General features: G+C 35.8%; 2 protein-coding genes across 2 annotated transcripts in view; both read left to right on the forward strand.

The window, feature by feature from the left end:
- The window catches only part of LOC129790344 (uncharacterized), a 130728-nt gene that overhangs the window by 35727 nt on the left and 67305 nt on the right, over window positions 1-27696 (forward strand). The gene's annotated exons all lie outside the window — the stretch shown is intronic.
- On the forward strand, window positions 15833-17720 carry LOC129790305 (uncharacterized). The gene is made up of 2 exons (XM_055827765.1): window positions 15833-16048; window positions 16130-17720. Exons 1-2 carry the CDS (start codon window positions 15919-15921, stop codon window positions 17146-17148), a joined length of 1149 nt encoding a protein of 382 aa, XP_055683740.1. The 5' UTR covers window positions 15833-15918; the 3' UTR covers window positions 17149-17720.

A 27696-nucleotide genomic window follows, 5' to 3' on the forward strand; every position in this document is an offset into this window, starting at 1 on the left:
ATCACTTTCAAGTAATCTCCATTCTAGGCTCACAAAAGCACTCGCGGAGGGCGCGCAAATGTAAATGGATATGTACATTATTATAAAAATCATCAAGTCTATTTTACTCCCCAAAGTATTGGAAAAAAATAAACGGTTGAACGAATCCGAGATAAAAAATCAATTTCTTAAAAAAATATTGTAAAAAAAATATTTTTTTTATTAACTAACGAGTATATAGTGCTTTATTATTGTGATATGAATTTTTTAAATGATTTATTATTCTCATTTGCTCTATGTTTTAATAAAAATTGTAGTTTAGTGAGGGAAGTTTTTTTTTTTGATACAAAAACTTCCATTCATATTAAAATTCAATTAAATAGGGTATTATATATTGCATTTTATATTGTACCTACATAATCTGCTGTATATATGTAGTTAGTTTTTAATACGTACAAAATGCAAGTGATGAAAACAAAATGACAATTTTTGATAAACTTAAACCACCTACACAGTCATAAATTTCAATAGTGCAGCTAAATTTTCATTCAATTGTTGGCTTGTGTGACAAAAAGGTACAAAATAAATATATTACACCATACCTATGTATAAATTGGAAACCAACGATGAGTTGTATTTTGGTCAGAGCACAGTGGATGCGGATGGTGTATGTGGACAAAGTGCCAAAGAGTATGTGGATGGTATAGTGGTCAAAATCGCGAAATTTTCCAACAAAGCCATGCATGAATGTGAATCAAATGTTACCCATGGTGGGCAAATTTTTTTTTCTGTTGTACCCCATCTGTAACCACGCTAAGCTCACCATTTCCGATCCATATAGCAATGGAACGCTATGATAAAATCACTAATTTAGAAGCCACCGCAGTGGAAAATATCCCAGGGAAATTGGCTCAGGAGGGATCAACAAATATCATATTTTATTGACTTTTTGCACATGTGATAAATTTGAATGGGTCATCAATTCGCGGCTGCTAAACACACGGAAGTACCCAGTATACGTTTGACTGACATTTTACGCAACACAGCGAGGATTAAAGGGATTTAAAGAATTGCACCAAAAATTCAAGTGAAACCACAAAAATGTTCAATGTTTAGCACTGAAAAAAAAAAAAAACATCAAAAACACTAAACAATGGATTTTGTATTGAAACGAATTGACAGTCAACCTTAATACGGATTATGCAAAGACAAATAAATGGATAAATGTTACTTCTGAATCGCATTGGGATTAAAATAAAGTTTTTGCGGTTGGAAAGCTAATTTATATATGTACATCATGTATATGGCTTCGTGGAATAATTCAATTGGGTTAAAAAGTATGTATTGATTTTTTCATTTGGATTTAAAATTTAAGATATTTTATTTAATGTGACTGTAAATTTTTAAATAGATTAAAATTTAGAAGGTAGAAAATTTCCATTTTTCAAACAAAAATTTAATGGAGATTTAAAATAAATAGGAAATCAAATAAAATTATTAATAATGTGTTAAATCAAATTTAATCGTTTAATAAGATTATAAAAACTATGAAATGTGGCGTCTTGACCCTGTATTCAATCGCTTAGTAAGGGTCTATAAGGCCTAATCCAGGGTGTATTATGGGGGTTACCGTTCATAAACAGGGACTTACTGTATGAGCAGATTAACATTCACTGTATAGTGATCTAGGGCTCTACAGAAGGAATTTTATCAAATCAAAAGGAATCTTTTAATTTTTCAATTTTTCTTGTTTCTTTTTCTTACAATCCTGAAGAAAAGTCTTGTTAAATCATAAGACCCAATATAGGAATTATTTCTTATTTTTTTATGCTTTCCCGCTTTCCCTTTTCTCTTTGGTCAGAGCAAGGATCTTTGGGAGACATCCTCATTTGTTAGGTGAATCCTCAGTATAATGAAAAATGGATGCACAGAGAAATGTGAATGAAGAAACTTCAAAGGACAAACCATAGAAGAAATATTCAATGAAGCACCCAGTCTCCTTCCTGAATATACTTCCCTGGCATGTCCTTTTCCTTTTGAAGCCAAATAGGATACAATACCAACAAATTCACCACCCTACAGGGATGAATAGTTTACAGTTTATTGATTTTGTTGAGCATATTTGGATTGATTTTCCATGATTCTATACCAACGAAAGTGGATCGAATTATATGCGGGAAATGGGGTTTGGGGGCTTTTGCAAAAAGGATTGCAATACCTATAGGTGGAATTTTCAATAACACTGCGTTATTTCCCATCATCCCATGAACAGTGGAACATTTTTCAAATACCCCACTGGACTTTTCGGGGGGTGGTAGAGAATAGAAAGTACTATATAGTACCAGAAAATAAATGAAATAAATTCGCTTGTTGATGAAATTGTTGAGATTTGCTCCAAAGAGTTTCGAGACAATGTCAAAATAGAGTAGAGAGAATTTTATGAACGTAGTGTGATGTTTTCTATACAAAAATTTCATTCCATTTTCCTTTCGATTCAGCATCACAATCCATTTTCGTCATTTTCGATTTCGGTACCACACCACGTTGGAGATAATGCAAGTCAAACTCGTTCAGAGATTAAATAATTTCTTCACACTCCACCGCATTTTCTTCCAATTTTCTCACATCATCCCCATACCACAGATGTGGGGGAAATTCTTCGAGCACGTGTAATGGACATACGAGCAAAATAACATAATATCTAGCACGATTGATACCTTCTTCCCGTTGGAGTTGAAAGGCCACTCAAAGGGTGTGTAGCTAATCAAAGTGAAGTACAGCAGTATTCGCGGGAAAATGGGTGCTTTATTTAAAATTGAATGATAATAATTTTAAATTTTTGTTATTTATTAAACCAGTTTAGTTGACAAAATATTTCATTTTTCTCTATTATTTTTATTAAATTATTAATTATTAATTTTATTTGATTGTCTTTAAAGAAGAAATTATATTTTGCCATGTTTCCTTTTTGGGGAGGATTTACCTTTAATGATAAGGATACGTTCTGAATTAGTGAATGATTCCTTGTGGATGTCACTGAGGCTTCTTCGTGTACCTTTAAAGATACGGAACGATAAGAAATTAGTGGTCTTCTTCAGGTGTGGCAGTGGATCTCTTTCTTGTACCTGTGAAGTATACAGCATGAATTAATAAATTATCCTCCGGATCGAAGGCGCGTTTCTTGGTCCAGCTGTTCACAGGCCCAGTTGCACTTAAACACGTGGAGTTTCTTTTCTCACTAATATTTCCTTTATTTTCCACTTGAGCTTTCCACAAATTTTCATATATAATTCTTCCACTCTCTTCTTTTCTTTCCTCCACTTTTATTACGAATTTCTTTAGCTTTTTCAACAAATATTTAATTTTAAAAATTTCAAATTATTCCCACGACTCACAAAGATAGCGGTGATACAAAAAGTGCCCTTGATAATTTTATACTTCAATTTTATACACGGAGCTCGGCTCAATCTCGGGCAATATTGATTTCGCCGACTTGCCATAATTCAATGTTTAAATTCAACTGAAATTCATTCTAATTCTCAACACTTTTTATTTTCACACACATATAGGGTAATATCCAGCATTAAGTCTGATTTAGTCCCTTTCTTAAGCCAAACTTTATTTTTAAATGTCGGGATTAGGTTTTTTTTAGGTTCAGGCTTTTAAGATTTGAATGTAAGGATAATCTGAATTGTAACTGAATGAATTTTTGGTTTCAATCTTACGTTGACGTAACCTTAAATACGTAAGCCCGGTTAAGAAAAAACTAAGGATTGTTTTATTAAAATACATAGCTTAAAAATTCAATGCCTGATTTAAATATCTTGGCCTAGCTTAGAAATCCTAAGTCTAACTTAAAAAAAAAAACTAAGCCTGGTTTAGGAAAACGTAAATCTAGAACCTGGTCTAACTTAAAAAGCCTAAAACTAGAAAAGAAACTAAAATCTTGATTAATCAACTTAGGTTAAGCTTGAAAATTTAGAAAAAAAACTAAAGCCTGGCTTGAGAAAACTTAATATTGAATTTAAAAAGTTAAACCTGATTCCGTATTGAATAGCACACATAAATTACTTAGCAACCCCCCTTGATTTGCCGTTGGCCATTGAAATGGGCCATCCAAATGGATTGATAGGATTGATGAGGGAATGGAATCACACATCTGCTTTCCAACCAACCACTTCTTGGACATTTGCTCAATCAATCGGCATGTCTCATTCTCAAAATTTATTTTCGCACTACTTTCCTTTCCATGTTCTTCTCCATTCTTCTCTTCGTCCTTTTGTGAGTATCATGAGAAAAAAGCTCATCCCAAATGCTAAAGTTGGAAGGGAGAAAAAAAAAGTGAATCGAAATGCGACAACACGTCCTTTTATTGTTGTCTGTTGATTAGAAAAATATATGTTTTCCACCCACTATTGGGTTTTTCGCAATGGAAACATTGGGATATTTTTTGTGCATTCTCCACACAATCTGATTCCATCTTCGCTCCCATACATATTGGTAAAGTTTAATCGAAGTTTATTTGCACAGTTTTGTGCACAGCCAGAGGTATGCAAATGGCTCTACAAATATCAGCTCGTGCGCGGAAATAGCAATGATGTGGGTGAATCCGATTTGATCACCAATCCTCCTGCCATGTGCGAGATGCCACTTTTGCCCGGAGGAGGGGTGCGTTCGTCGTTATGCAGTGAAACAATTTCCATTCACAATACATCTCCCCTCCCCCTGCAGGCTATCCCGCCCCAAAAACTTGACATCGAGACCACGTTTATTTGTCCAAGGAGAGACAGTCAACACCCATGAATATGCATCAAGGGACCCTTTCAAAGCCTCCCCCCAAACCAAAGCTCCATCTTTGCAACGAAAACCACGTCCACACACACTCTCTTGTTTGGCTTAAAGCTCCGTATAGGGGTGCATTTCCCAGGTTCATCACCCAAGCTCATAAGTTAATTCTGGTGGAAAGGCAAAAACGTTTTTTGTGTGTGAAAATGTGATGAAATGTCTCCATCAAGGCTTGAAGGATTCTCGGGGTTTTCTGGTGAGATAACGATAAAAAAAGTCATGTGAAAAACTGTTGGAAAATTACTTTTACGACTACGTGCAAGATTGAACTTTATGTCACCACTTTCAGGCACTCATTAGGGACATTTTAAAATTATCCAGTCCACTTTTTTTTCCTGCATAAAATGCATAAAGGGGTTGAAAATAGAGTGCAGAAAGGTGTTCAAATAAAAACTATACTACCGAGTTTTCCTTATTTTTCCCCCAAGTACACAATTCCAGATAATTTTCTGACTTTCCTTCCCCTATAAGAAATGCACCATTATGTCATTTTAGATTTTTTTTGCTGAATAATAAACTGAAGACTTAGCAATGGGACTTATAGGGAAAAATTTTCTCAAATCGCTGCTAGGAGAATTGCCTGGTGAATATACTGATGGGGAGCTGAGGGGGGAGTGGGAGAATGCGCCTGATAGACATTTATATTGCATTCGCATCGACAACCCCCTTCAACTGCCACGCAGATAGGGGCTGAAGTGATTGGCAAAAGGGGGTTTCCGTGCTGGTTGTGAATGTAAGGAGTGATTGCGCGTGGTTTTATTGGAAGAGCAATGACACAATGAGTGGATTTGTCGGTTGTGGGTGGTATAAATCTACTCTATATACCCCAACTGTTTCGCATATGTGACAATTTCATAGAAGATATACCACAAAGTTACATGGGGGTGCCGGGGGGTGAGCTTCTGTGCGAAAGAACATGCAGCCACTTTTGTGGTTGATGCTTTTTTGTTGCTCTCGAAAACACTTTTCATTCCCTTTTCACCCATTCAATCATGCCCTTTCTCCACCCGCGTGACATTTTTTTCCACCCTGCCACCCCATCCTAGACTACACCCCCGCCTTGGAAACAAATTCGACAGCCACTTGTCTGGGCTTAGTGTCTTTTGTTGAAGTCACGAAATAGATTGACTTTTAGATATTAAATGTAGGCAGAATGGTGAATGGGAATGAGTTGGGGGTGTTCTGCTCCCGCCTTTTTTGCAGGGGTAGCCTTTTTATGGTCTTTTGTATCAATTTTCATACCCCACTCAAATAATATACATACACCGATTCTTATGTATGGGATGACAATGAAGTTGTATGTATGGCTTTACACAAGTGAGGCAATGAAGCTGCAAAAAAGTGACTAGACACAACAGAAAATGCAGCCTAGAGCTTTCTCTTTTATTGGAAGCATGAGGTATGAATTCTGATTTTAGCGCCTTGTCGACAGTGTGAAAGGTTAAAGGGTAGTGTACGGCTATAGTCTAAATAGAATTGTTTGAAGGTGAATTTTCCTGAAAATGCAGAGGATTTAATTTCCCGCCTTAATTGTTAAATTGATAAATTTATTTGATATTTTTAGAAAAGGTTCTTTTCTTCATCAGTTTTTGGAGCAAATTGAGTCTTTTGAATTATATTAATTAAATCTAAAGAGGTTTTCTTCATTTAATTTAAATTCGTTGACTTTTTGGGATACTTTTAAAATAATAATTTCAGATGGAATCAATATTAATTTACAGAGAAGAAGAAGAAAATCCAAATTCTTATCTTTTTGTGAACTTCCTTTACAAAATTATTCATAAAAATTTCAAAAAAGGAAGTGAAATGAATTGCTTTCAAAAATAAATAAATAAATTTTTCTTTCAAGCATTATATCCTTCACCTTTTCATTGCTAATCTGCGTCAAACCTTCCTTTTCAACCCCTTTAAACCCCCTTCAATGTGAATTTATTGCTCTAAGAATTATTTCAGTGAAAGATAAAATCCCACACGGAGGTTTTTGTGATTTTGTTCCACTTCAAAATACTCTTGTCTGACTTTTTCCAATATCCAATAAACCACGACTCATCACTGTGAAAGTGAAGCCCCTCTTACAATGATCAGAAAAAGCGATAGAGATGTGAAAACATAACTGCCTTTCGTATAGCCCCAATAGCTATGTTCTCGAGCACCCAGATCCATATTATATTGCATATTTTGAAAAGCATTCGAAAGATGAGGAGTCTGTGTATATTTTTCCATGGATATACGCCCCCTCAGGAACATCACTTGAGCCACTATTTATGCAAGGGACGAGACCGACACTTTTCCTTTTCCATCCCCCATGGCAACATCCCCATGAGGATGGGCTCTGGGTGGGCGTCTTTTTTTTTGAGGTATTATTATGATGAGTGTGAATATTGAATTTCTCTCTTACCCTTGTGGACGTGTTTCTTAGATACATTGGGCAAATAAAATTTATACGTACATCCCCAGTTTTCCGCAGAAGGATCTATGGCCCAGGGACCCGAGGGAGGTGGTGTGGGGTGAAAAAAAGACGACGATTCTGGTGGAAAACCACCCCAAAATGTAGCACCAGAGAGTGTAAAAAAAAGAGAGACAAAAAAGGCTCAATTAACTTAAAAAGCTCTTGCGGCCACTCCATCATCAATAATCGAAAGCTTTTATGAGACCTCTCTATGTATGGGCACCACCCCTTCATCTTCTGGTGGGCCGTACCCTCATATATAATTGAAAGAGTCCGCAAGGGGTGGCCACCGTAATGGGGTGGATGGAATAGGTCACAACTGAAAACTATATATTTCACCCCCTCAAACCTCAATTTGCTGGGCCAATCGAGAAATGCGGCAGCGTAATAAATTTACTAACCGCTAAAAGTCGAGAATCAATTAATTTCCTGAGAAAATCAATTAACTCTAAAACCACATTCTTGTCCCATGAAACTTTCATAGTCCCCACACTTTATATATTTTTTTGCCAATTCTCAATCCTAATTAAAAATTTCATACCTCTTTCAACGTTACGGAATAATAGGTATAATTGTCAATATTGAAATTGAAGGGTTAACTATTGGCTGAGTATAAATAATATATAACTGATATTTATAACAATAGGCTAGATATCATGGAGGACATTTTGAATTTTTTTTTGAAATTTTCATATAAAATGAACACAGAAAAGAAATCTTGGATCTCATGAAAACTGGCCGAGTCTTTGAATTAGTAGAAAAATTTAAAAGGGGGACTCACGATAAAGAGTAAGAGTAGGTATAACGTAAGTAAATAAATATTAAAAAAAAATAGCAGCTGGTCCTAACTTTATCTTTAGTATTAAAATAAATCTTTAGTCTTTTACATTTTTAGCTGTTTATTAAGTTCATTTGCCATGATTTTTTTATATTACTTCTTAAAAGTGATTTACAGACACTGATGAAGGTCCTATTGATAACCGAAACTTCAAACAAGATGTTAAATTTATTTCAAGACATACTTTTTCAGTTTAAAAAATTATAGAAAACAACAAAAAAGCTCAAAATCAAGTTTCTTTGAATTACAAAAACAATCAAAATTTCACGTTCAAAGAATTTTTCCTTGATTCTGTTACTTCGCAACCTCTTGGATAACACTTCATCTCTTCTTTTCAGTTGAGCACGCAAGAGAAATGAAGAATTTTAATGAATGCACCTGGAAATTATGCCAAGTTTGTGGCCCCGAACCACGTGATGAAAAGCAAGTGGAGCTTTCGCACGATGGAAAAGTCCAAAAGAACTAAAAGTGTCGGTGCAAAATTAAAATTTTCTTACTTTTTAATATAACTTTAGAGCGTGACATTTCATAAATTTTGACAAGAATTCATCTTTGGGTGCTCTGTGGAAAAGTTCTTCACCCCGAGTGTTCGCGAAAAGTAAAGCTAAGGGAAAAGTGATTTATGGTAATACGGTGGGACTCATTGAAATGGATCTGTTGAGCTGGAAAGAGACACGAAGGGGCACATGGAATACTTTTTCCTTTCTTCGGTGTCCCCGCGTGCTCATATTGCGGTTGATAAAATGGATTTTTTGAGTTTAAAAATTGACCAGTGTGCATGCAATTTAGGTTTGTGCGAGGGTGGACTTTTTTTTGGCAATATTAGTCTTTGGGAGAAAGGCGGGGAGGAAAAAATAATTTACTGGTTCATAATCCTGCGTACGTGGAATACAGAGAGCCGGATTTTGTAGCCCATAAATATTAGTTATACGGTAGTTACCCCGTCTCGCGAGGGCTGCTATTATGTACGCTTTAGCACGCCCGGAGTCATGAATGGGAAAAGTCTGCACTTGGGGGTGGTACTACCACTGTGTGAGCGCGGGGGGATGTGTACGGCGCCCCTATAAGATAAATTATGTATTTGCGGTACGTGGTCAAGAGAATTTCTCACTTTATTGCATGCACAGACACCTCCCCCCTTCAAACTTATGCGGACTGCAAAGCATTTGGGATGGAATTCTGCTTAAAAATGCAATCTATGCGCGTATTAAAGCAATTTGCCATTTGATGTTGGAGTACAAGTATCACATTTTCTCATTTCACTAAATGAAATTCCTTCAAACTCTCAAAGAATTTTCTTTCATTTCTTAAAAGAGAGAAGCTTTTGCCATTTTCTTCTTTCACCAGCAAGTCTGGAATTTAGACAAATTGGCATTATTTTAATACACTTTAAATTGCTGAATTTGAGAAAAAAATCATGACGTTTTCCCAGATTATCGTTAGAGTAAAAAATGTACTGGTAAGCTGACCAAGCTTACGGGAGCTGTGTTTCTTTCAGTGTACCAATTTTGTGAGAGCAAACTAGAACGCGAATTAATTTAAATACGCGCAAAGTCGGGAAAAGTTGAAAAGTCATACGCTAATAAATCTTTAGAAGGCCATATCTCGAGAACGGATCCATAGATTTTCATAATTTTTTTTTTGTTTGAAAGGTCTTGAAGTCAGCTATAACATATCGAAAAATGAAAAAAAAAAAATTATGTCGCCATTTTCGAAAAATTCGAGTTCGAAATTTTCGAAAACTTTGTTTTTGACTTAAGCGCCTCTTGCGGTCATTTCTCGAAGTTGTAATGTTCTAGACATTTGTAGGGTTTCTCGAAACCTTTCATTTGCGCTTGAGTTGATCAAGATCGGACTTGTAGAACCCGAGATATGACATGCCAACTTTGGAAGGCTATATCTTGAGAACGGATCCATAGATTTTCTTCATTTTTGGCATGGAGCTAGATAATATGGTCAGCTATAACATATTAAAATTTGAAGAAAATGCATAGTGTAGTTTTCAAGATATTTATCGAAAACTCATCGAAAATTTTGTTTTTGATTTTTGCCCCCCTAGCGGTCACTTTTGAAACTTCGGATGTTCTAGAGAGTTGTAGGGTTTATTGAGATCTTTCATTTGAGCCCGGGTTGATCAAAATCGGTCAAGCCGTTTTCGAGTTATGATCGATTTTCGATGAAAAATTGTGGCGGCCATATTGACTAAACGGCTTAACCGATTTTCGAAAATGAGGCATCGTTGGAAAGCTCTTGATGGCCCCTACAACATATCAAAATTTCAGCCCTCTAGCTATAATAAGGGCTGAGATATAGCGATAACAAAATTTTGAGGTTATTCAAAATGGCGGACGGAGGGGTGGGGGGTAAAATTTGACATCATAATCGGATGTCTTCCAGTCGATATTTAAACTTTGCCGTTTACCGCAAGTCTCTATCTATTACCGTTCTCTCGCAATTTAGCGTTATACTACGGACGGACGAACGTCTTTCGTGGACTCCAGTCTTTTTTCACATAATGCTCCTTCCTGTCTCGTGAATCCCATTTGCAAAGAAAGCATCCAAGTTTAACAAATCCGCCTTGGAGACCCATCAGAATCGCAATGACTTTTAAATCGGCACAAATCTTCCACTTAAAGTCTTGATAACGAATAGCATTAAGGATAACTTTCATACTATCATAACTCTCCTTTAAGTTTGTAGACTAGAAGACTGGCACTGATGGCAGCAGATTGCCGTTATGCAGCAAAACAGCTTTAAGACTGATTGTGCTGCCATCAATAAAGAGTCGCCAGTCTTGAGGGTCGTGCGCAAATTGCAATTTCTCCATTAAGCCATTGATGTCATGGCAGTACCCGTGGCCATCAGATTCACTGAAGAAATCCTTTAGTGCAGTATTACGAGTGCGGTAGTATGTCACATGGGTTCCTTCGCTGAACCATCCCCACCTCCGAATCGTGCTTGCCAGTTCTTCTGAATTACTTTTGGTGAGTTTTAGTCGCCGAATCAAGTTATTTAAATCACTTTGAGTGACGTAGTGCGGCACTGAAGCACCAGGCAGAAAATCTGAATCTGAGCCTTCCACGACATCTTGGCTCGAGACAGACTCAACGGCATCGGAAGCAGCACCCTGAGACTCCATATCTACCGTTGACGATGTGCTTGCCATTGAAGTTGTAACTGCCTGTGAAGATGTACCACCTGCTTTTGAAGATGAACTTGCTTGTTGAGGAGTTTTCTTTACCGAACAAAATATGGCTTTTGTCACGGATGCGACGTTTGGATACTTAATTTTATCCTTATTTTTGTTGTTGTATCCCTTCAAGTCCACTAAACAAAAGTAGCAGTCCGTTTTGTGGTCTGTTGGCTCCCTCCATTTCATGGGCTTCTCAATGTGAATTTTTGTAATTTTCCCATCCTTCCATTTGGCCAAGTTTGCAGCACACGTCAAACAAATTCTATCCGGTACCCAGGGTTTATCTAGGTTTGACATTGACTCCCCAAAATAATCCTTATAATTTTTTATGACTATATCAGAGATGTTTCTCATATAGGATTTTGGGGAGAATAAACCGCAAACGTAGCAAAATTTACTGACGTCATTTTTACAGGTTAAACGGGAAGTCTTAGGCATCTTTCCACCTAGTTTGGTTGATTCGGAAGTGAGGTTATGAATCTTAGTTTTACCTAGAGCCATGAAAATTGGCACAAATGTTCTTTAGATAATTCTAAGTACATTGGCCGACGGCATATTTTAATTGCATCGCCCTAAATTAATAAAAATATTAATCTCAAAAATAACATAATTTCCAAGAAACACTTCCGATAACAGTATGAAACATTATTGTTGAAACATTATTTTATTTTTGGGCGCGCAATTCCATGATGTGTGTGAAATTGTGTGTGATTAGCTCGAGGAAGAGATGTAAAAGAATATGGTAAAAATTGAAAGTATAATTGTTTATTTTCCGGCTTTTCCTTGTTTTCCGATAGTTCTCCTACTTATACTTGTGAAAAATGTGATATATTTGTGAAAATAGATGTGAAATTTAATTGAAAACAATATCTGTTTATAACAACAACAGATATTGTATTCAATCAATTTAAAAAAAAATTTTTTCTTGCGTTATACGTTTTTATTTATAAAATTAATAGAATTAAATTAAAAAAAAAAATGTGATATATTTGTGCTAATGATGTGAAATTTATTAGTGAAATTAGTTTATTATCTTATAACAACAGATATTGTATTCAATCATTTTTTTTTTATTTTTCGTCTTGCGTTATACAAAATATGTTTTTATTTATAATTTTTTTTCAGAAAATCAACATTTTGTCTGCATCGAGCCGGTAAATTTCATCGCAAAATATGACTCATCTTTTGGAGCATGACTATGTGAGTGAAATAGGAGGTGGAATACAGGAGCAACTGGCTGCTGAAAATTACATTCTCACAAAGAAAATTCATGATTTGGAGCATGAGATGCAAAGGATGAGAAACGAAATGGTAGAGTTGAAAGAAACAACACGTCGTCTGGACATCAATGAGGAGGAAGTTTTTATGTTAGAGCCAGAGGAAAGTTTAAGGCCCTTGAAGAGGCAAAAATTGTCATTGACCTTGTGTTCTGACATGGATTGGGATAAATGCGTATTTTGTCAAAGTTATGATGATCGCAGCAATCTAACGTGCCCGCTCAACAATCCCATAGCGAAATTAAGAGAGATACCTTATAAATCTCTTGCCTCCAAAGTAAACATGATTTTAATGAAGACACGTAATTTTACTTTGAGGTCAGGCAAAAAAGTTTCTTTGCTAGATGCTGGAGAGGGTGTTGAAAGGACACTTATTTCTCGAAAAGCCAAGTGGCATAAAAGATGTCGTGAAGATTTTTTCTCAACGTTTGATGATATTTACAAAACCCTTGAGGAAGAAACCCAAGCTCAACATGAGAATTTTCAACCAGCTCATGCAATAACTATGAATGATTTTATTAAAAAACTCAGAAGTGAAATGTCCATTTGGTCTACTTCGTTTTCCGGAGAATTTAATGAGGATTGCGAAGAAAAATCTGTCCCACAACTTCTCTTAAATTTTGTAAAAAATATCCTTTATGGGTCAACGGCGAATTATGAGAAATGCATTCTTCGGCCAGTTCTTACAATTGCACAGCTGATTTTCTTCAATTTTAAACAAGGAGAAAGCAAAGGCGCAACTGTGCGCCACTTCAAGGACAGAGAACCTCCTCTTCCTGCCTACATAGGACTCAGCATTTATAGACGGAGCAGATCAAAAAAAACCATCGAAGAAATGCACAAATTGGGACTTTCTATTTCATACAATAGAGTCTTGGAAATCACATCTCAAATCTGTCATATGGTAGTGCAGAGAGCGGAAGATGAAGGAGTCGTCTGTCCATCTAATTTGAGACTGAAGGAATTTACAATATGTGCACTAGACAATATTGACCACAACCCGGTAAGCAATACCGCAGAGGACTCTTTTCATGGCACTGGAATCAGCGCGTTTCAAAATCCTTCTGAAGCAGCCATGCGTACATTCAGAACAAATTTTAAGGATGTGTCCCAAAAAAATTTGCGTCGTGTTCCATACCTTCCAGAGAGTTATTCAGTCGTACCTGAATTTGTTCTACTGAATAAACAACCTCCAATTCCTTCAAATTACACTACACTTGATGTAATGACTCAAGGTATTTTTTTTTTAAATTTGTTTCACATGAAAAAATAGATTTTACTAGTTCAATAATGTTTTAAATCTAATGACATTTTTAGAAAACTCAATCTCCAAAGAATGGCACAATGAGGAAACATGGTTGGAACAAGTGAATAATCCAGAATTATGTACAAGCAGGATTATTAAATCGTGGGGAACTTTTCATGCATCAGAAGAAACTACAAGGCTAGAAATTAAAGGATGTATTTCCTCTCTTCTTCCTTTGTTTAATGACAAATCAGCATCGGTTGCTATGATTCGTCATGGTATTGATGTCGTAAAAAAGATCACTGAGCACATTAATCCTGGACAAGTCCCGATATTTTGTGTTGACCAGCCGCTGTATGCCATTGCAAAAAGTCTTCAATGGACAATTCCAAACATTTATGGAGAAACCAGAGTTGTGGTAATGCTAGGTTCATTTCACATAGAACAATCTTTTTTGAAAGTGATCGGAAAGTACCTGCAGGGATCTGGATGGATAAATGTAATTAGCAATTCAGACACTTTGTCGAAGTCTGCAGCTGAGTCTGTTCTTAAGGTATTATTTAAATTTTCTTTTACATATTTGTTTATTATATTTCAAAATTCTTTTTCAGGTATCTCACGTTAAAAGGTCTCGTATGGCACATGAAATAAGTGCGGCTGCCCTTTATTCACTATTGCAAGACGCATATAAACAGGAGTGTTCAGAGAATGATATATCTCTTGATCAATGGATTGAAGATTGCAGTCGAAAGTTTCCGAACTTCAAGTACTGGATTACTGCTCTTAATCTGGAAATTCTTCTTCTTACATTTGTCAAGTCATTGCGTCAAGGAAAATATGATGACTATAAACAAGCAATACGACGGATGATACCGTGGTACTTCTTATATAATCATCCCAATTACGCCAGATGGCTTTCAATACATTATATCGACCTCGAAGAGCTCAGATATAAAGCACCAGAAGTCGACCAACAATTTCATGCTGGTTAGTTGCTTTCTTATTATTTATCAATTTCTGCCATTTTTTGCGCCGATTTTGTTAATTACTGTTAATTAAAAAAAATTACAAAATATTCCTAAACACATTAAAGTTCATTTAATTTTCTATAAAATAGCAAAAAGTATATTAATTTCATTATAGCCATAATTTATATATTATTTTTTTTTAGGAAATTTTGTGATTAAGAAATCTCAAAAACCATTTTCTAGTATTGGAATAGATCAGGCACACGAACAAGAGAATGCGATTGTTAAAGCAGAAGGAGGAATTATTGGACTGACGCAAAACGATGATTATATGCGCAGATGGAACATAGCTACTCCTGAACTTCAGCACATCCTGAAAGGATTTCAAAACACTTCACACTTTTTTCATAATGAGGAACTAACTACTTATCATGAAGATTATGAAGCGTTTCAAAAGACGTTCGCATTTAAAATGGCTGCTGTGAAAAATAGTTTTGTTGCGTTTGATAACCCCTTTCAAATTCGCAATAATAAACTAATTGCTGTAGACTCAAGAATAGAATTTGAGGGAACAGACGATCTTTACAACTTGGAAGAAAAAGGAGTAAAAATGTTCAACGATTTCGTGAAGTCGAGAATAATTGATCGAGCAGTACCGCTGTATTCCCCAATACCAAAAAATAACGTATGTATTTTTGGAAAAAGGAATGAAAACAGTGCTCCACAACGTGCTAAATTTTGTGAACGATCTGACGTCGCTCTATTTTCACGTCTATTTGTCGTTGCTTCTGCTAGAAACCTCAACATGGACACCTTTTTCCAGTATGAGAATCAAGTAAAAAAAATATTATTAATTTTTAAAATGTTAATACACACGTTGTATATATATATTTTTTTATAGGAATATCCTCCTGCTTTGGCCTCAATGGGCAACATGCGTTCCGGTAATAAAGCAGACCTAGCTACAATATTGGAAAAAGTAAATAATATATCGACGCATACCCCAGAAGTTTTGGATGGAGTCATTTTTGATGGCGCTTTTCTAGTGCATGTTCAAATCCCTAAAGATAGTGCAAAGACATTTGAAAATTATGCCGATCAACTCAAGCAATATATCCGAACAATGGGTGCTGCTGTGAAATCTTCTAGAGTCGATATTGTGTGGGATTTGTACACTTCTTCTAATATAAAACATTCTATTCAGACTAAGAGGCAAAACGGAGGTATTCGTCGTCCAGATCTCCCATACAAAGGTTTGTTTTTTTTTTTAAATTTAATTCTTTGTTTTATCTAATTGTAAGACTTTTTAACATTTCCAAAATTACAATTTTAAGGACCAATACCAAGTGACTGGAACTCTTATTTGAAATGCAATGACAATAAGGTCGAACTCTTCAACTTCCTTGGAAATGCCTTTTTGAATGGAGTTATGGAAATTCAAACTATTGTCACAAACATCGGTGAAAGAATTCATGCTACCAGTTCGTCAACGAATCTACGAGATATTGAACTCAGACTTGATGAAGCAGATATCCGTATTTTTTGCCACGCAAGAGATATGGTTGTTCAAGGAATAACGTCGATTCTTATCGTTTGCATGGACACAGATGTACTTGTTTTGGCAATATCTTATTTTCATACATTCCAAGAAATCGGTCTGAAGGAGATGTGGGTAATGACAGGAACTGGAAACAAAAGGCGCTTCATCAGTGTTGGTTCTATTGCACATTCTCTTGGGGAAAAGAAAGCAAGAGCTTTGCGTGGATTTCATGCGTTTAGCGGCTGCGACACGACCTCCTTCCTAATGGGTAAGGGGAAAAAAACTCTGTGGAAGACATTTTTGAACCATACGGAAGCCCTTGATGCTTTTTATGAAATCAGCAATCCAATATCCCCTGACAGAGTAGCTGAGCTACTTCGAATTTTTGAGAAGTTCCTAATCAACGTGTACGACAAAAACAGCCCAGCTAAGGATGTAAATGAAAGTAGAAAGTTGCTTTTCTCAAAATCACACAAACCAATTCAAATGATTCCGCCCACGTCGTCAGCTCTGCTTCAACACACTCTAAGGACCGCTTATCAAGCCGGAGAGATTTGGAGTAGAGGTGTCGAAGATCCATCAAAAATACAGGTATCATGTCCAACGAATTACGGGTGGAAGTTCGATAATGGGACATGGAAGCCACTTTGGTCAGTTCTTCCATCGATTTGGGAAGCGTGTAAGGATATGGGAGCATGTGCATGTCTCAAAGATTGTACATCATTACGTTGCTCATGCAAACGTAATAACTTGATCTGCACTTTGGCATGCAAAAATTGTTATGAATTTTGTGAAAATAAAATTATCGGATAATTTATGGAATAAATTTTGATGATTTGGATTAAAAAAAAAGGTTCAATTCATTCGTCTTAAAAATCGTGTTCTAAAAAAAAGACAATAAATACTCTAATTTTTTTTTATTGAATTTGAGTGCAATAATGACTTGAAAAATGATATAAAAAAATCCTATACCTACAGAAAAACAAAATATAATTCGTTTAAATGAAGAATTTTAGAAGTACTTTCACTAAATAAAAAAAATATATTTAAGGTTTTTTTTTATAAAAATTTTTTTAATCTGGGAAAATAACGAAAATAAATCATTAAAATCAAGTAGTTTGTTGATAGAAGATATTTCTTTATTATATTCCCTTAATTTTCAATAAAGTTAAATATAGCATGAAACGATAAAAGTAAAAAGAAAAGTGAATAATAATCTTAGACATTTCATTTAAGAAAATTTCGAGCGTTTTGCGAAGTACATTGGAATATGAACTGATTCATTCAATGTTTCAACAATAATGTTTCATACTGTTATCGGAAGTGTTTCTTGGAAATTATGTTATTTTTGAGATTAATATTTTTATTAATTTAGGGCGATGCAATTAAAATATGCCGTCGGCCAATGTACTTAGAATTATCTAAAGAACATTTGTGCCAATTTTCATGACTCTAGGTAAAACTAAGATTCATAACCTCACTTCCGAATCAACCAAACTAACCGGCTTTACGAATGAAATAAAAAAATATATATATTTAAAATAAGTTAAGTAGAACAGGAAATATGATTCGGAGAACTTTAAAGATACAAGAATTTTTCATATGGCTACTCCGTCTAAACAACGACACAGATTTTTTTGACATATTAAAAGATATTGAATTCAGCTACAACATATCAAAATTTAAAGGACTTGTGTAATTTAATTTTTGTCTGTTAAAAAATAATTTTCTACACACATTGAGGGTTTTTATTATTAAACAAAAAAAACCTGCAACAAAAAAACAAATAAAAGCTAAAGTAAAAAGCAAAACCGAGAAAAAAGTACGATACATTAACTAAACAGCCTGACCGATTTTTGAATGTCAAGTCGAAAATGGCGGTCGGAGGGGTGAGGAGTGGATTTGACCTCATAAAATCGGATGTCTTCCAGTTGATATTTAAACTTTGTCGATGACCTCAAGTCTCTATGTATTACAGTTCTCTTGCAATTTAGCGTTATATTCTGGCCGGCTGGACAAAAAATATTTGGCGCATACGTTTTTTGGAATGTGGGGACCCTAATTCGTGCTCATTCCAAGTTTGAGCCCGATCTGACGACTTTCGATTTTGCTCGGTACACAAAAGCTGTGTCTGAAAGAAACACAGCTAATATGTTTTTTCACGCACCTGATTTAGCATAACTCCCATAAACATGTTGATAAATTCAAACAAACAACTTTTTTCTTGGAAATTTCCTGTAACTGATTATCCGGATTTTTTTTACCATGCAGGAAGTAAATAAAAAAGATCCTAAAATTTTAAATTCAGGTGAAAGATCAGTTTCACGTCGTTGCATAAAATGTAAAATAACATTTTGAAAATAAACATTAAAATTCTATGAGGACTTCCCGCAGCTTAATCATAACGGACACAGTTGCACGTTTCATACTTAAAAATGTTCATGAGAAATTGTTCAGTGGTGTAGATTAGGAACGGAATCATTCCGGAAGGACAATTTAAGTCCAACTGTGTGTCAGTTCTGGGAGAGAATGAAACATATGGCCTACAGATGGTCATCGACTGTTAATTCTCCAACCCTTTCCTCTTATACATTATGCTCTCTCTATGTAGCTCTATGTTAGCCACAATGCGGATGAGGCCGCCTGTGGAATTTATGCTCAAGTTTAATCTAAGAACAGTATGACTTGTCTTTTTTTCTGGGGACAATTCCACCCGAAAACTTACAACCTCTCTATGGATACGGAGGGAGGGATTTCGGGGGCTTGGAACGATCCCAGAGAATTACACCGGCAGCTTAACACGGAGTACCGGGAAGTCGCATAAAGAAGTAGTTGAAGTTTTGGGGGTGTGGGCGCGGGGGTTGCATAGGGAAAAAGCACCATCCGGCAGAAGTTTGACGCTTTAACTGATAACACCACAATGTGCTTCAGCACCATGCATTGAGCTTGCGGACGATGCGAGGAAAAGGACTCGCTCGCATATGGCGTCCTTCCAGCACGAGAAATTACTTTATGATCACCCACTCACGTTGCAGACCACAACTAACGCCCGAGCACTAAAATATGCACTTTGCACAGCATTTCCCATGCGAAGTGCATAAAAGGCTTCATAAACATGTTTCCCACATGAGGGCCGGGCAAATTGAAGCCCCCCCACACTAGTGGGCAGGGACCCCCCGAGAGAGAGAGGAGATTGTCGTCACACAAGTATGAAAATATTGGGTGCGGGAGGACACGAATTTGAACATCCATTAGAATTTATTATTAAATTCATTTGCAATATAATGCTCCTAACACAGAAGCGGCCCCACCCCCAAAATGGTTGGCCTTTTGCATTCTCAGCGACATTTCTCATTTGATTTGTCTCTCCTCGCCACACTCCACTGACTTTCACTTATGCATACAAAAGTGACGAAATCTTGCTTTTTTTGTCCTCGCAGAGTGTGACGTCTTTGCTGGCGTCTTTGTGTTGCCAAAAAAACATAAGATGACAAAGAAGGCACATACCACTTGAGAATTCGAGATTAATTAATCTCACACCGAATTGTCGCAAGTTGAGGGTGAATTTTTTATGAGGATGCGTAAACACACAAAGACCCCGAAAAAAAAGAAGGGACCGCCGTGAAGCCATCTGTTTGTCGCGTGCCTCCTCTGTGGCGCGGACGGGACCACTTAGTCGCCAAGTCCCAGTGGAGAGATAAAAAATTTGATTAGAACCGACCTGGCGAATCCAGGTGCACACACAATCTACCTTTGGAGTGGATTTGGTGGAGAGAAAATTGGACAAAAGCGGAATTCGATGATGTACGGACCGATACGGAATCAATTGGTTGTGAACTAAAAGTGTCGACATATTGGATGGAGGATGTTTGAAAATTCCACAAAAAAGTCGATATGTACAGTGGAAAGACCTCGTAGAAGATTTGGATATACTCTTCACACTCATTATTTGTGATGAAGAGGATCAAAATTTAAAATTTATACTTGCTTATAAAAGGGAAAGTTTTACATGGCAGGGGCATGACCAGAAATTTATTTGAGGGGGTGGTTTTATGATGCATTCGAATTAGCAGACTGTAACAATTTTTTGCATAATGTTTTACATAATGTTTTTAACACTTGACTTTTAAAAAAAAAAAAATATTAACGTTAATTATCAGGCTTGAATTTTTAAAGTTTTGAAGCTGAACGTTAATTATAACGTTCTACGCTTATTTTCTATTGTTTAAAATTGATTTTTAATCATTTTTGACGTTTATTCTAACGTTTGACATTTTTTCTAACACTACGTTTTTCAGTTAAAAGTTTGACTCTCAAACGTTTCTTTTCTTACGTTACGTTTAACGTCGATTCGAACGCTTAAAAAATTTTTTCCAGATTTTGACATTTATAACGTTTGACATGTATTTTACATACTTTTGACATACCTATCTTAATGATTGTTTTTCTTGTAAAAGTTTTGACCAGGGGGTATCCGACTCTTGCCACTCACGGTGCACTTCATGCCACTTTTTCATTGCCACTCTTGCCACTCTTGCCACTCGCGGTGCAGTCTCGCGGTACATTCTGGGCATAGTCGATTACCCCCTGGTTTTGACGTTTTTTTTTTATAATAACGTTTGAAAATTGTCTTTATAAATTGTTTTTCATAAAATTTCTACACGGAAATAATTTCATTCGACGTCTAAAGAAGAACATCGGGAATAAAATTCTTCTTTTGGTGTTTTATTTCAGATTTCTTTCAAAGAGACTGAGTAATTTAAACATAGTTTTCAACCTTTCCTTTTAACTATATCTTAAACTCCTTTGTGACAGGGCCACAAGTTTATCAAACAGAAGTTCGTGAAAAGGTTTCTTATATAGCTTTAAATAATATCATGGAAGTTTTATGTCGATTTATTTTTACTTGAAGTTTGGAAATGGAAAAATTTACTTTTCTTGTGAATTTTGCATTCCTCTTCCTACAAAGTAAATGCCAGAGATTTCTTTGATAAACTTCTTGTATTGATTTATAACTTTCTTAAAATTAATCGAATGCTTGAGCAAATTAATTAAAAAAAATCTGTAGCAAAAAATAATGCAGAATTCTAAAAGCAAAATTAAATAATATAGTAAAGATACTTCAAATAAATTTTCTATTATATTTTGTACATACTTGAAATAAAATATCAATATCTACAAATTAAAATTTCCCAAAAATAGATAGGTTAAGCTGGCAAAAAGGGTTCGTGAACTTTAGTAAATATTTATTTGGCTATACGGTCCTAAAACCAGAACATAAAATGAAATTTGCTCACAGCATATAAATATTTAATGAATCATTACCATAATCAGTGGTGGCGGGGGGTAAATTGCCGCCTATTAGTTATATAGTTTATGAAGGAATTGACCGCAATTGCAGTTGAATTTGCATAGTTGTTTCATTTGATTGGGATTGATGGTGAACCAAAAATTTATTTCCTCGATGGGTATTTGCCATTTGAAGAGGTAATTATGCTTGCTCTACCACGATGCTTCAGTTTTGCTCCTCTTCCCTCCAATTTGCATCAATTTCAGGGCAATACGGCGGGGAGGAGGAGGGGGTGAAGGTAGTAAATAAACAGTATATTTACATACATTTTATTATTTACACACAATCATTGGGTAACCCCATCCTTATTTTGAAGAGGCTTTCCTGCCGGACGAAGCAGGTTCGATACGTTGGCAAACCATGGGGCTATCTCAGAATATTCAGAGGAAATTATTCCAATTTGTTTCAACGGGGTGAATAGGATTACATACCGGTGTAAGCTTCAAACTTTGTTCTTAAAAAATCTTGACCTTTTATCCTTTCATTTCTTGGTATTTTTGTATATTCATCTCATTTTAAGGATAAAAAAACTCACCAATTTTCATTTAACAACAATTTAATCCTATTCACCCCATTTTAGGGTAGCTATCAGTACACGTGGCTAAAATATGGTTATGGGTAAACGAAAATGTACATAAAGATTCACATTTTGCACCAGAAAATCGTTTATAGTAGATTGTGTTTGGTGACGTGATGACCAGAAGCTAACATACATGCAATGTACATTTTATGAGCAAAACATTTGGGCTATAATCCTGAGTTGGATAGTGCAGAATTAAGATCAATAGGTTAATTCCTATATGGCATTGCAAACACAAAATTCGAGAATTGGGGATTTGTATTCCAGCAACCAAGTTTAGTGTTCTCACCCACATCCAGCAGATCCAGCATCTGTTCATACTGTTTGCATGCAATTCATTCCATTGAGGCACTCGCTGGGGGAATAGAAAATGCATTTAACACATATTTCGTTCTAGCTATTTTTATGCTCTCTTTTGGCACAAATTGGAAGTTTCCAAATGTTTTTAAACTTCCATTGAAAATAATCAACTGAAAATTTATTGCTCTGTGTCGTGAGAATGGGTTAGAATTTCTTTCTGATTAATTAAAACAGCCACAAAAGACGGGGAGGCTGTTGTGCGAGACACAACTGTATGCGGTAATCTGTGAAGTAAGACAAGAGCAAAACTATTATAATTCCTAGATGTTCGTGCGATGATATCATCCTGAATTCTCCACCCTTTCCTTGCTCCATTAGGCACAAATGGTGGCAATTTGCACCACACTAAATTCGAGAAATAAGACTTTTTAATAACCCTAAAAGGGAGATTATCTCACTTTCCAAACTTGTATCGAGACTCTATCAGATAATTTTGTGTGCTGGGCAAAATATGCGATGGACGAGGGCTATATGCGATCAACCCCATGTAAACTTGATATATCTGGCGTAGGGTATTAGAAAAGACAGGTGTGACGTGTTCACGGAAGGCCCAATGGCTCTCAATGTGGTGTAAAACGACAGGCACACCCTGGCACAGACACACAAAAAACCATCTAAAGCCACTGAATTTGTCGAGTGAATGGGGCGAAATTAAATAATTTGGGAAATAGAATAATTCATTTTTTTATATCCCAAAATTCCCGATCAATGGATCCATCAGTGGAACATTTTTATATATTTATAATACATTTTCTCGTCTCCCTCTTTTTGGGGAACATTAATTTCAATCGATGTGATGAATAGAGAAGAGGATAGGTTCTCCCCGAGGAAGTCATAAATTATAACACATCAAAATGGGTCAGAAAACATTCCATGGCGAGGGTGGGCGAGATGAGAATTATCTAGTGATGTCTTCCAACGCTATGGAGTCCACACCCTTCAAAAAAGTCTCATTATTTCTATCTCGCCATTCTTCAACACTTTCTTTACATTAATTACTCGCCATTGAGATTATTATAATAGTTCTACCAGATGCGGTTTCTGGATAATTAATTTCACTCAATGGGACTTCCATTCGCGACTTGAGGTTCCCTCCCAAAGTCAAGACTTAAATTTATTTTCTCGATATTAGAGTGACTTTATTATAGTTTTGGGGTATTAACTTTTTTTTGCTAATGGATTGAATAAAGATTTTTTTGAACCTTTAAGATATATTTTTAATCAGAGGGCTAACCAGGGTACGAGTTTGAGTGTCTATTATATTAAAAGTTAAGGAAGTTTAGATTTTTCTTTTGAGGTTAAGAGAATTGATTTTAATATTACAAAAATTAAAAGAGGATTTTGGCCCTATGGACTTGAAGTTCGCGGCCGTAAAATACTAAAATTAAAAAAAAGAGGATTTTAAAACTATCAAAAATGCCAAATGGTAGAAAATGAAATGTCAAACATAGAAAAAAATATCAAGTGTAATATCAAGAAAATTAGCGTTTAACGTTAAAAAAATTGCCAATGTAAAGAAAAGAAGTGCCAGATGTTCAAACAAGTCAAATATTAGAAAAAAAACGTCAAACGTTAGAAAGGAATTGAAACGTAAGAAAAAAAGCATCAGACATATAAATGTTAAACGTTAGAAAAATATTCTCAAAATCAAATGCATAGCTGTTATTTTAGTTCAGTAATCTTAAGCTCGACTAAACCTTTACTAAATCTCAGGCTTCTTAAGTCGTTTTTATTCTATTTTCAAGTTCTTTTAAATTTAAAAAATAATCTAAAAAAAATAACACGTCAGCTTCGTCTTGTGGTCAATTGATTAAAATTCTGCATGTCCTTGAATCACTCTCGGAATTACCTGTAGTGCATAATTCCACACTAATGTTTTGCAAAACTATTTTAGAAATTTAATTCCAATTCACATTCTAGAGACCATATATAGAATAATTAAATGCAACCTAACTATTTAGTGCTTCGTTCACTTATTTCAGCTTTTCTGTTTTTAAGCTGAGAGCTTTGGTGATAGGATTGAAAGTTTGTTGCGGGTGGAGATGGATTGTTTGGTGTGGAAAACCTCACAACTTTTCCACACTCTACAAACTTTTCCATTTTAATGCACTTTATTGCATTCCCTAAATGTTTATCATTTTTCCTGTGTAGTGTTGTTTGCAAAAAGGCATTAAGATTCCCATTAAATTTATTTTTCTGTATCTTAGTTAGGGGGCTTGACTAAATGGCCTCAATGTTCCAACATGACAAATTAGGGTGGGCAGGTTTTTAAAGAGAATTTGAGGGAGTGTGCAACTGGAACGAATTCGACGACTAAGTGTTATTGATAGTTTCATTTCCTTTCGATGAAACCTCCACTATTTGAGCAGCTGACGTGACTGAATAAAATTTTCCAGTTTTTTTCATTACATGTGCATGTAATTTCCGATAAATAAACATATCAATGTTCTCCGTGACTTATTCGATAAAATGGGAATGATCAGGGAAAGGACAAAGGCCATTAATTCAAACCAGAGTTGGTTGATGTTGTCTTTACATATAGTTTGTGGAATTATTCTAGAAGGAAAATGCTGGAAAATTAAATTAAATTTTAGTTTTCAAGCTTTAAAAATATGTAAAAGATAATTTTCCAAGTTTTTCATGATTTTCCAACGAAAAATAAATTATTTAAATGAAATTCCAAAATGTCAAGTTATATGTAATACAGTGAAATGTTTTGAAATCCTTTGAGATAAATAATAAAATGATTAGTTAATCTCCCTAAACCTCAATCATCATTAATTAAATGTTACAACTGAAGATTAAAGGCGAGGCATTAGCTTTTGTGACAGCAATACCATAATAGGAATTAATACTCCAAAATACCTCCGCAATGTGCTCCGGAGAAATGGCGTGAAATGCAATTTAGCATTCAACTCCACTTGCCTTCCCCCCCGGCACAAACTCAAATGGTGTGTGTACAAAATTGCATTACTCGTCCCCCTTATTCTATTGCCATTTAATGCAATTTTTTCCCCATTTAAATCCGTCTTCTGTGTGTCTTCATTGCACTGCAAAGTATCTTGCTGAGCGTAATCCAATAATGCTGCCATTAATTTGTACCCAACTCGCATCCGTTCTTCCCATTTGAGCAGCTTTTTTTTCGGGGGCGCACAGCGCAACGAATTCCACCCACAAGAGGACACCTTTTTTTATGCTCCAGCCATGGGGAGCTTCTTCTTCATGGATTGTGGATGAAACTTTTGCTACACCACTGAGTGGGTTCTCCACTTACACAGGGTGATGGCTCTGCTGGCTCCAGGCGTATACCTACCCTAAATGTCCCCATTGTGGGACAATCAGGAAGTTGAGTTTGGGGGAAATGGAGGGGGGGTGGGAGAAAAGTTTCCGCACATAGGGAGTAGGTATTCCAAAAAGGTAAATTTCATTCCGAAAGTCAAATAAAAGGGGAATCCGGGATAAGAGTTTTCTGCAACACTGCTCATCGTCAATGTATCGCTGTGGCGTTTCTTTGTTCACACAGAAGAAAAAAAAAAGAATGAGCCTTTACCTTGGCTTTACGCGTAGCACTGTGTGAGCATCCTGGAGCCCCAAACCAGGTAAATATTTATCCAATAAATTTGTGTCTGAGGGATTGCGCAAACAGGAAAGAGATTACATGAAAATCCACGCGATAGTGTGTGTGTCAAATGGAGAAATTCAAATTGGTATCGATAAACGCCCTCGCATTTAATCGCATTTCATGTCATTCTCTTTTGAGAGCAAATTGAAACTGAATCGCTCCAGGTGATTGCGCCAGCTGCTCATGGCTGCCGTTCCAAAATCCCAACCATCCCATCTTCGCCTTATACCCGAGCGTGTGCCACGTGCCGTACACGAGTGCGCCCCCGTTCTTTGTCCCCGGGATCAATAGTTTGGGATTTAGTGTGCGCGCCAAAGTGGAGCACACAGGCTCCTGATTCGAAGTATATATTGTGCCAAGAATATGTATGCCAATAATTGTAAACACATTTGCAGACAAATTGAGTCACTACGTCCCCCCTCCCCATGTAGCTCTCACCTTTCACCCCAAACAACGAATTTCTTTTCGTATTGTATATGCATCCCACACTTGCGACATCCCGCATTGGGCCATGCGGGATGCCAGAGAGGAGGTACGAGGTCGTGCAGCAGCTGTATTTACTCTTGGCTGAGAGGCAAAGTGATTTGTTAGGGCGCTGTATCAATTATTACGAAGTGTGAAGCACTCGATGGATTTCTCCGGGAAAATATTTATAAAAGCAAAGTGAAGCCATTCCATACATTGCGGGCATTGTGATCAAAATTAGAACACTCCAACATGAGAAGAAAGGAAAATATTTCTACGCTCTTCCTGGAATACCATACATTCAGTGAATGAGGACGATAGACCAAGCTGTGCCATCGTAATGAGATTCTTATTTGCACGATGATGGTTATTACATAGCTCACAGTAGATTAAGTTTAAGTTTATTTATCTGTTTGCTGCGTCTAATTTTAGTGCAGGTTTGTTCAGCTGAAATGATTTAATTTGATTCTTGTTTGTATTGATAGGGTTTAGGGGAGAGTGGTCTTAAATTGACTTGAAAAATTTTAATGAATAAAATATTCTTTAATTTTGTTTTGACTGATATTTAGGAGAATATTAAACATCTTAAGTTATGTAAGAAACTATATTTTTTAACCAAAACTGAGAAAGAACAGTGGAGACGCCGGGTTGCACAATATCTTTCAATTTCTTTTTCAGAAAATTCAACTTAAATCAATAAAGGTTTTATTATTAATTCAGTTTCATATTAAATCTATCTACCTCACAATGGCATGCCCGTTATTGATGAAATATCAGCAAAAAATGTGTTGATTACAAAAGAAAATAAACATAAAAAATGAATTATAAATGTACTCTTTTACACAAATAATTTTTTATTGTAATTTCCTGGAAATTTTTTAACGATTTTCCTAGAATTTCTCTTTTGATACCTTGTGGAGTAAAAATTGGATAAAAAAATCTTTGCAATTGGAAATTTTCCTACATCATTTGAGAAATTAATAC

The sequence above is a fragment of the Lutzomyia longipalpis genome, chromosome 2 (genome assembly GCF_024334085.1).
Source record: "Lutzomyia longipalpis isolate SR_M1_2022 chromosome 2, ASM2433408v1".
Taxonomy (NCBI): Eukaryota; Metazoa; Arthropoda; class Insecta; order Diptera; family Psychodidae; genus Lutzomyia; species Lutzomyia longipalpis.